Genomic DNA, 10,709 nt, shown 5'->3' with positions numbered 1-10,709 from the left:
CTGCAGCAGCAGAGGGGTGTATAATGAGGTTCTGCAGCAGCTGAGGGGTGCATAATGAGGTTCTGCAGCAGCTGTATTAATAGCTTGCACATGAGCAGTGGCTTTCTCGGCCTGTCTCCTGCTTGTTCTCTTCCTCTCTGGCCCAGATGTCCCCTCTCTGCTGTGCAGAATCCCGGAGTGCTATCAGCCATATCCTTCTTCTCTCACTTCCTAAACCTCAATGTGGCCAAATCTGCACTCCTCCTCTTTCCCCGTCTCACCCATGTTCCCTACCCGATCTGTTACAGTAAATAACCCCACATGCTCCGCAGTAGCCGGAGTCCTCTGCCTCGGAGTGACCCTCGTCTCTGCCGCGTCCTTCACACCTCATCCAATCCCTCACCAGCTCCGTCACCTCCAACTCAAAAACATTTCCAGAATCCGTCCTTTCCTCAACTCCCAAGCTATGAAAATGCTAGTGCCGCCCTCATCATCTCCCGCCTGGATTACTGCAACATCCTCCTCTGTGGCCTCCCTGCTAATTCTCATGCACCCCTACAGTCCATGCTTAGCTCTGCTGCCCGAATGATCCACCTCTCTCCTCACTCCTCCTCCCCTCTGCTAATTCCTCCACCGCATCCAATGCAAGCTACTGACACTGACCTACAAAGCCGTCCATAATCTGTCTCCTCCGTATATCTCCGAACTAACCTCCCGCTACACTCCAGCACATCACCTCCGGTCCTCCAAAGATCTCCTTCTCTCCTCCTCACTTATCTGCTCCTCACCCAACTGCCTCCAAGCCTTCTCCCCAGTATCCCCCGTCCTCTGGAATTCTGCACCCCAACACTTCAGATTATCTGCTGCAGATGCAAGCTTCAAACGGAACTTAAAAACCCCATCTGTTCAAACATGCAATGACCCCGCCGTCGGAGCTGCTGCCTTCTCCCTGCCGCCACAGCTGCCGCCTCCTCCCTGCCGCCACAGCTGCCGCCTTCTCCCTGCCGCCACAGCTGCCGCCTCCTCCCTGCCGCCACAGCTGCCGCCTCCTCCCTGCCGCCACAGCTGCCGCCTCCTCCCTGCCGCCACAGCTGCCGCCTCCTCCCTGCAGCCACAGCTGCCGCCTCCTCCCTGCCGCCACAGCTGCCGCCTCCTCCCTGCCGCCACAGCTGCCGCCTCCTCCCTGCCGCCACAGCTGCCGCCTCCTCCCTGCCGCCACAGCTGCCGCCTCCTCCCTGCCGCCACAGCTGCCGCCTCCTCCCTGCCGCCACAGCTGCCGCCTCCTCCCTGCCGCCACAGCTGCCGCCTCCTCCCTGCCGCCACAGCTGCCGCCTCCTCCCTGCAGCCACAGCTGCCGCCTCCTCCCTGCAGCCACAGCTGCTGCCTCACCACTTTTGGAGCTGCCGCCACCTCCTCCCTGCCGCCCCCATTTGCTCCCCATTATCCTACGGAATTGTAAGCCCTCAAGGCCAGGGTCCTCTCCCCTCTGTACCAGTCTGTCTTCTGTATGTAACCCCTTCTCATGTACAGCTCCATGGAATCATTGCTGCTCTATAAATATTAATAATACCCAATGTGGAGAGGAATCATCGCAGCCAGTCAGGGCTCTCCTAAAATGAAGATGATCAAAATGCATCTGGAAGAGCAGGAACAACCGCGCCTTCAGCAGAGCGAAACCTCAGACCTCCTCCAAGGTCAGTGCACGCCTCGCCTGAAATACTCTGTGCTGCTGGGATTCAGCTCCTTCCACTGTGCAACTCTCCCAAAATCCTCTGTGCTGGCGGAGTGCCTGTCTCCTTCTACCATGTCACTCTGACCTCTCTCCTGAAATCCTCTGTGCTGGCGGAGTGCCTGTCTCCTTCTACCATGTCACTCTGACCTCTCTCCTGAAATCCTCTGTGCTGGCGGAGCGCCTGCCTCCTTCTACCATGTCATTCTGAGCTCTCTCCTGAAATCCTCTGTGCTGGCGGAGTGCCTGCCTCCTTCTACCATGTAACTGACCTCTCTCCTGAAATCCTCTGTGCTGGTGGAGCGCCTGCCTCCTTCTACCATGTCACTCTGCCCTCTCTCCTGAAATCCTCTGTGCTGGTGGAGCGCCTGCCTCCTTCTACCATGTAACTGACCTCTCTCCTGAAATCCTCTGTGCTGGTGGAGCGCCTGCCTCCTTCTACCATGTCACTCGGACCTCTCTCCTGAAATCCTCTGTGCTGGTGGAGCGTCTGCCTCCTTCTACCATGTCACTCTGCCCTCTCTCCTGAAATCCTCTGCACTGGCGGAGCGCCTGCCTCCTTCTACCAGGTCACTCTGCCCTCTCTCCTGAAATCCTCTGCACTGGCGGAGTGCCTGCCTCCTTCTACCATGTCACTCTGCCCTCTCTCCTGAAATCCTCTGCACTGGCGGAGCGCCTGCCTCCTTCTACCATGTCACTCTGCCCTCTCTCCTGAAATCCTCTGTGCTGGTGGAGTGCCTGCCTCCTGCTACCATGTCACTCTGCCCTCTCTCCTGAAATCCTCTGCACTGGCGGTGCGCCTGCCTCCTTCTACCATGTCACTCTGCCCTCTCTCCTGAAATCCTCTGTGCTGGTGGAGTGCCTGCCTCCTTCTACCATGTCACTCTGCCCTCTCTCCTGAAATCCTCTGTGCTGGTGGAGCGCCTGCCTCCTTCTACCATGTCACTCTGCCCTCTCTCCTGAAATCCTCTGCACTGGCGGAGCGCCTGCCTCCTTCTACCATGTCACTCTGCCCTCTCTCCTGAAATCCTCTGTGCTGGCGGAGCGCCTGCCTCCTTCTACCATGTCACTCTGCCCTCTCTCCTGAAATCCTCTGTGCTGGTGGAGTGCCTGGCTCCTTCTACCATGTCACTCTGCCCTCTCTCGTGAAATCCTCTGTGCTGGTGGAGCGCCTGCCTCCTTCTACCATGTCACTCGGACCTCTCTCCTGAAATCCTCTGTGCTGGTGGAGCGCCTGCCTCCTTCTACCATGTCACTCTGCCCTCTCTCCTGAAATCCTCTGTGCTGGTGGAGTGCCTGGCTCCTTCTACCATGTCACTCGGACCTCTCTCCTGAAATCCTCTGTGCTGGCGGAGCGCTTGCCTCCTTCTACCATGTAACTGACCTCTCTCCTGAAATCCTCTGTGCTGGCGGAGCGCTTGCCTCCTTCTACCATGTCACTCTGCCCTCTCTCCTGAAATCCTCTGTGCTGGCGGAGCGCTTGCCTCCTTCGACCATGTCACTCTGCCCTCTTTCCTGAAATCCTCTGTGCTGCTGGGGAGTGTCTCTGTATTCAGCACAAGCAGAAGACGCTTTTACATTTAAATTTATATTTTATTCTCAAGAATTTGAACAACTTTACACAAATTTCAAGTCATAAAATCAGAGCGGTACTGTCTCTTTAAATCTCTCTCTTTCTGTAACTTTTACAGCTTGAAAAGGAAAACAAACAAAAGAAACGACAACGAACAGAAGCGACAACCACGAGAGAAACCGCAAAACTAATACCCAGGAGCTGCGCACAGCGGCGCCCCCCGCAGGAGCCCGCCAACAGGACAATAAATACACAACTATCATCTTTACATATCTTGCATCAAGGGGTCAGTCACCCCCCTCCTATGGGGGCAGGAGGGGATCTGGGGAGCTACACCACAAATGAGCGGACACGGGGAGGGAGTACAGTGATTCCATGAGCATTGTCTCCAGGTACAGGGGAGAAGAGGTGGGGGGGGGGGAAGAAGTGGGGGTGAGGGGGGAGGTGGGTATGAGGGCACAAGACGCGGTGTGTCGCCCAGCATGTGCTGGGTATTTTTATAAACAAAAGATACATGATAAAAGGAAAGGTCTGCAGTCACCACTAGGGGGAGCTCACTGTATACAGATTTACTAATCCACCACTAGGGGGAGCTTACTGTATACAGATTTACTAATCTACCACTAGAGGGAGCTCACTGTATACAGATTTACTAATCCACCACTAGGGGGAACTCACTGTATACAGATTTACTAATCCACCACTAGGGGGAGCTTACTGTATACAGATTTACTAATCTACCACTAGAGGGAGCTCACTGTATACAGATTTACTAATCCACCACTAGAGGGAGCTCACTGTATACAGATTCACTAATCCACCACTAGGGGGAGCTCACTGTATACAGATTTACTAATCCACCACTAGGGGGAGCTTACTGTATACAGATTCACTAATCCACCACTAGGGGGAGCTCACTGTATACAGATTTACTAATCCACCACTAGGGGGAGCTTACTGTATACAGATTCACTAATCCACCACTAGGGGGAGCTCACTGTATACAGATTCACTAATCCACCACTAGGGGGAGCTCACTGTATACAGATTTACTAATCTACCACTAGAGGGAGCTCACTGTATACAGATTTACTAATCCACCACTAGGGGGAGCTTACTGTATACAGATTCACTAATCCACCACTAGGGGGAGCTCACTGTATACAGATTTACTAATCCACCACTAGGGGGAGCTTACTGTATACAGATTCACTAATCCACCACTAGGGGGAGCTCACTGTATACAGATTTACTAATCCACCACTAGGGGGAGCTTACTGTATACAGATTCACTAATCCACCACTAGGGGGAGCTTACTGTATACAGATTTACTAATCTACCACTAGAGGGAGCTCACTGTATACAGATTTACTAATCCACCACTAGGGGGAGCTTACTGTATACAGATTTACTAATCTACCACTAGAGGGAGCTCACTGTATACAGATTTACTAATCCACCACTAGGGGGAGCTTACTGTATACAGATTCACTAATCCACCACTAGGGGGAGCTCACTGTATACAGATTTACTAATCCACCACTAGGGGGAGCTCACTGTATACAGATTTACTAATCCACCACTAGGGGGAGCTCACTGTATACAGATTTACTAATCCACCACTAGAGGGAGCTCACTGTATACAGATTTATACAGCCACCTGCTTGTGGTTGCTTCAGGCAACATGTAACTGTAGTTTATGCAGGGCCATAAAAATATGGCGCCGTCTGCACAAAGCGTCAGCTATACTGACACAGGACAGGCTTTCGGCCCATGTAGAGTTTTCATTCTCTGACAAGAAGCAGTGATCTTGAAAATGGTGAGGAGTTGAAACATTACGACAGTTGCAGATCTTTTTTTCCTCCTCGTCGTATCTTGCAGGGTCTGACTCTGCGTCCGCCTCCGCCTTCACTCCCAGCAGATGCAACGTCCCATCTCAATCACACAGTTTACAAGATCTCCGCTTTCAGTCAGTGAATAGAAATGTCGCCAATTCCTCCTATTGCAAGACCCGGGCTCGACCTGGCACACGGCTGAGACCTTATATTGTGTCCAGACATACAAGGCGGATGAGGGGGGACGACATGGCAGCCAACATGGCCGCAGCCAACACGAAACTGTGCGATGGTGCAGGGGGAGAGGCGACAGTGACTCGGTTTTACAAGCCGCACGAGGGTCGGGTCACACGTTACCTTAAAGCCACATTAGATTAGAGAATTGCTTAAAGGACAATCCCCCAATCTGTAGCTGTGGGACGGTGCCGTAGTTTACAGTAATGGCCGTGATGTAGCGAGCGACGTCCATATAAACGCATTGGGAAATTGTGATTTAAGCAATTCTTCTACAAAAGGTGAAGGACAAACGCTGCTGGAATTAGAAGGGAACATTATATATATTATATGTGTAGCTACAACTTGGCTCAGATTACTAACACAAACCGCAGAAGGAGAATACTGATGGAGGAACTACAAGACCCAGCCAGTAGCCTCATTCTGGATAGTCCCCGGCAACGCTGGAATGTGCAAAGCAGTGATCTGCAACCTGCGGCTCTCCGGCTGGTAAAAAAAACTATATCTCCAAGCATGACCTGTCAGGAAAAGCATTCTGCAGCTATCAGGGCATGCTGCAGCAGTCACCTGTCAGGAAAAGCAGTCTGCAGCTACCAGGTCATGCTGCAGCAGTCACCTGTCAGGAAAAGCATTCTGCAGCTATCAGGGCATGCTGCAGCAGTCACCTGTCAGGAAAAGCAGTCTGCAGCTATCAGGGCATGCTGCAGCAGTCACCTGTCAGGAAAAGCAGTCTGCAGCTATCAGGGCATGCTGCAGCAGTCACCTGTCAGGAAAAGCATTCTGCAGCTATCAGGGTATGCTGCAGCAATCACCTGTCAGGAAAAGCATTCTGCAGCAATCAGGTCATGCTGAAACCGTCACCTGTCAGGAAAAGCATTCTGCAGCTATCAGGGCATGTTGGGAGTTGTAGTTCACCAGTGCCGGAGAGCCACGGGTTGCAGATCACTGGTGTAAAGGAAGGCCTGCTAGGCATTATTGACTTACACCAAGGTCAAAAGCTGTCAGGATGTTCAGACAAGGTCCATAATGAGGCAGCAACTGCAGCAGCATCTCCCCCCCATCCCCCAATAAGAACATTCAGTGACCTCACTAAGGGGATAACAGCTACAGACATGCCGCCATTAACACGCTGGAATGGACGTGAACCGTGAAGGGGTGAGGGGGCTACTAGACATGGAGGGGTGTTGGGTATAGGAGGTGTACAGGGGCCCCAGTCTTGATGCAGCAGCTGGAGGTCTGAGATGATTGGGGTGGTGGTCAGTAGAAGATGCTCGCCCTCCATGACTTAGTCTTCTAGACTACGGAAGGCGTTCTGCATGTCTTCCAGCAGCTGGTTATAGTCGCCCTTAATCTTGGCTTCCCCTTCTTTCACCGGGTCCTGGAAAAAAAAAAAAAAAAAAAGACAACGTCATATAAGAGAGAAAAGACGAAGGCGGAAAGATCTGTGGAGCATGAAGCATGACGGACCGCCGCCCCGCACGCAGGTGGAGAAGACTGTGCAACCTTTCAGGAGCCGAGAACTGAGCTGCACGTGACAAAGGAACAGCCGCCTACAGGTAAGATGACCGCACTGCTCTCGTGGCTCCGTGTAGTCACGTGTCCGAGCTCCAAATCCTCGCCTGTCCATCACAAAGTCAATGACAAAATTTTGCTAACTCCCAGCCCCCACTAGGAGGCGCTCGGAGCTTTAGAGGGATGTGCGGAGAGCTCCCCCTGGTGGGCAGAAGGTTATGTATCTGGGTGCACAGTAACAGAAAACCAAGCCTTAAAGGGAGGGTCCACTTTAATCCACCGGGCACCAACTGATTTGATCAAAGCTCTTCCACTCAGACGTTATTCTCTTCTGCTACGGATTTTATACCCATAAATCTGCACGGAAAATCCGCAGCGGGTCAGCGACGGGGATTATTCACTCTGCAAAGAAAGCTTGTATGTACGGACTGTATACATATATATTCCACGCACTGCTCTGACCTTGAATTTCATGGAGGTCAGTCTATACAGGATCTCTCCCATGTGTTCCCTGATGATGGACCATGTGATCTTGTTGTCGCTCTGCGCGGTGGTCTCCACGGCTCGGCGGGCCATGTCATAGAAAGCGATCATGTTGTTGAGCATGCCAACCGTCTTGTAGAAAGGACAGAACCTGGAAGAAAAGAGACCATTGTCACCATAGTAGAAGTACAGAAGTGCTGGGGCGACGGCTCCCGACCCTCCGGCCCCGACGCAGAGCTGGGGCGACGGCTCCCGACCCTCCGGCCCCGACGCAGAGCTGGGGCGACGGCTCCCGACCCTCCGGCCCCGACGCAGAGCTGGGGCGACGGCTCCCGACCCTCCGGCCCCGACGCAGAGCTGGGGCGACGGCTCCCGACCCTCCGGCCCCGACGCAGAGCTGGGGCGACGGCTCCCGACCCTCCGGCCCCGACGCAGAGCTGGGGCGACGGCTCCCGACCCTCCGGCCCCGACGCAGAGCTGGGGGCGACAGCTCCCGACCCTCCGGCCCCGACGCAGAGCTGGGGGGGGGGGGGGACAGCTCCCGACCCTCCGGCCCCGACGCAGAGCTGGGGGGGGGGGGGGACAGCTCCCGACCCTCCGGCCCCCGACGCAGAGCTGGGGCGACAGCTCCCGACCCTCTGGCCCCGACGCAGAGCTGGGGCGACAGCTCCCGACCCTCCGGCCCCGACGCAGAGCTGGGGCGACAGCTCCCGACCCTCCGGCCCCGACGCAGAGCTGGGGCGACAGCTCCCGACCCTCTGGCCCCGACGCAGAGCTGGGGCGACAGCTCCCGACCCTCCGGCCCCGACGCAGAAGCTGGGGCGACAGCTCCCGGACCCTCCGGCCCCGACGCAGAGCTGGGGCGACAGCTCCCGACCCTCCGGCCCCGACGCAGAGCTGGGGCGACAGCTCCCGACCCTCCGGCCCCGACGCAGAGCTGGGGCGGACAGCTCCCGACCCTCTGGCCCCGACGCAGAGCTGGGGCGACAGCTCCCGACCCTCCGGCCCCGACGCAGAGCTGGGGCGACAGCTCCCGACCCTCCGGCCCCCGACGCAGAGCTGGGGGGGGGTGGGGGGGACAGCTCCCCGACCCTCAGCCCCGACCCTCCAGCCACAACGACGGGGGGCAGCTCCTGACCCATCCCGCCATCATTGCACCACTGGTGTGGAGACACGGCGAGCTCATTACCTGTCGTGTATGGAGTGTAGCCGTTCTGCTGGAGGAAGTCGTCCTTTATCAGTTTCGCTACTTCCAGAGTGATCTTATCGGTTTCTGCCAATGAAGCCTGAAATGAGGCAGAGAGGTAACGGTGGAGGAGGATCCCGGCTGGTCGCGGTAGCCGTGCACGGACCATACACAGGACATCTCTTACCTTTCCGACCAGCTGGACAATCTCAGCCAGGTCCTCCTCCTCCTGCAGAATCTCCTTGGCTTTGGTCCTGAGCGGCACAAACTCGGGAAAGTGCTTGTCGTAATACTCGTCCAGCGCGCGGGGTGTACTTACTATAGCTGATCAGCCAATTCACCGAGGGGAAGTGCTTCCTCTGAGCCAACTTCTTATCCAAACCCCAGAAGACCTGGAAGAAGGAGGGAGACGTCAGACGCAGAGCACCAGCGTAAAGGAACACACCGGACCCCTCCACACACAGCACCAGAGTATAGGAACACACCGGACCCTCCACACACACACAGCACCAGAGTATAGGAACACACCGGACCCTCCACACACACACAGCACCAGAGTATAGGAACACACCGGACCCTCCACACACACACAGCACCAGCGTAAAGGAAACACACCGGACCCACCACACACACAGCACCAGCGTAAAGGAACACACCGGACCCACCACACACACAGCACCAGCGTAAAGGAACACACCGGACCCACCACACACACACAGCACCAGAGTATAGGAACACACCGGACCCTCCACACACACACAGCACCAGAGTATAGGAACACACCGGACCCTCCACACACACAGCACCAGAGTATAGGAACACACCGGACCCTCCACACACAGCACCAGAGTATAGGAACACACCGGACTCTCCACACACACAGCACCAGAGTATAGGAACACACCGGACCCTCCACACACACAGCACCAGAGTATAGGAACACACCGGACCCTCCACACACACACAGCACCAGAGTATAGGAACACACCGGACCCTCCACACACACACAGCACCAGAGTATAGGAACACACCGGACCCACCACACACACAGCACCAGTGTAAAGGAACACACCGGACTCTCCACACACACAGCACCAGCGTAAAGGAACACACCGGACCCACCACACACACAGCACCAGTGTAAAGGAACACACCGGACTCTCCACACACACAGCACCAGCGTAAAGGAACACACCGGACTCTCCACACACACACACAGCACCAGAGTATAGGAACACACCGGACCCTCCACACACAGCACCAGCGTAAAGGAACACACCGGACCCTCCACACACACAGCACCAGCGTAAAGGAACACACCGGACCCACCACACACACACACACAGCACCAGCGTAAAGGAACACACCGGACCCTCCACACACACACAGCACCAGCGTAAAGGAACACACCGGACCCTCCACACACACACAGCACCAGAGTATAGGAACACACCGGACTCTCCACACACAACAGCACACCGGACCCTCCACACACACACAGCACCAGCGTAAAGGAACACACCGGACCCACCACACACACAGCACCAGCGTAAAGGAACACACCGGACTCTCCACACACACAGCACCAGCGTAAAGGAACACACCGGACTCTCCACACACACACAGCACCAGCGTAAAGGAACACACCGGACTCTCCACACACACACAGCACCAGCGTAAAGGAACACACCGGACCCACCACACACACGTAAAGGAACACACCGGACCCTCCACACACACAGCACCAGAGTATAGGAACACACCGGACCCTCCACACACACAGCACCAGAGTATAGGAACACACCGGACTCTCCACACACACACACACACACACACACACACACACAGCACCAGCGTAAAGGAACACACCGGACTGTCCACACACACAGCACCAGAGTATAGGAACACACCGGACTCTCCACACACACAGCACCAGCGTAAAGGAACACACCGGACCCACCACACACACAGCACACGCGTAAAGGAACACACCGGACCCACCACACACACAGCACCAGCGTAAAGGAACACACCGGACCCTCCACACACACAGCACCAGAGTATAGGAACACACCGGACCCACCACACACACAGCACCAGCGTAAAGGAACACACCGGACCCTCCACACACACAGCACCAGAGTATAGGAACACACCGGACCCTCCACACACACAGC

General features: G+C 55.5%; 1 protein-coding gene across 1 annotated transcript; it reads right to left on the bottom strand.

Moving 5' to 3' along the window:
* Positions 1-3,280: 3,280 nt before the first annotated feature.
* Positions 3,281-7,519, bottom strand: ATP6V1A (ATPase H+ transporting V1 subunit A). Its single transcript, XM_075334879.1, has 2 exons — positions 7,326-7,519; positions 3,281-6,729 (listed from the first exon to the last, which is right to left on the bottom strand). Exons 1-2 carry the CDS (start codon positions 7,467-7,469, stop codon positions 6,637-6,639), a joined length of 237 nt encoding a protein of 78 aa, XP_075190994.1. The 5' UTR covers positions 7,470-7,519; the 3' UTR covers positions 3,281-6,636.
* Between the last annotated feature and the right edge of the window lie 3,190 nt (positions 7,520-10,709).

Source organism: Anomaloglossus baeobatrachus, chromosome 2 (genome assembly GCF_048569485.1).
Source record: "Anomaloglossus baeobatrachus isolate aAnoBae1 chromosome 2, aAnoBae1.hap1, whole genome shotgun sequence".
Taxonomy (NCBI): domain Eukaryota; kingdom Metazoa; phylum Chordata; class Amphibia; order Anura; family Aromobatidae; genus Anomaloglossus; species Anomaloglossus baeobatrachus.
Note: the sequence above shows the minus strand (reverse complement) of the source record. Positions and strands in the feature narration are given on the sequence as shown.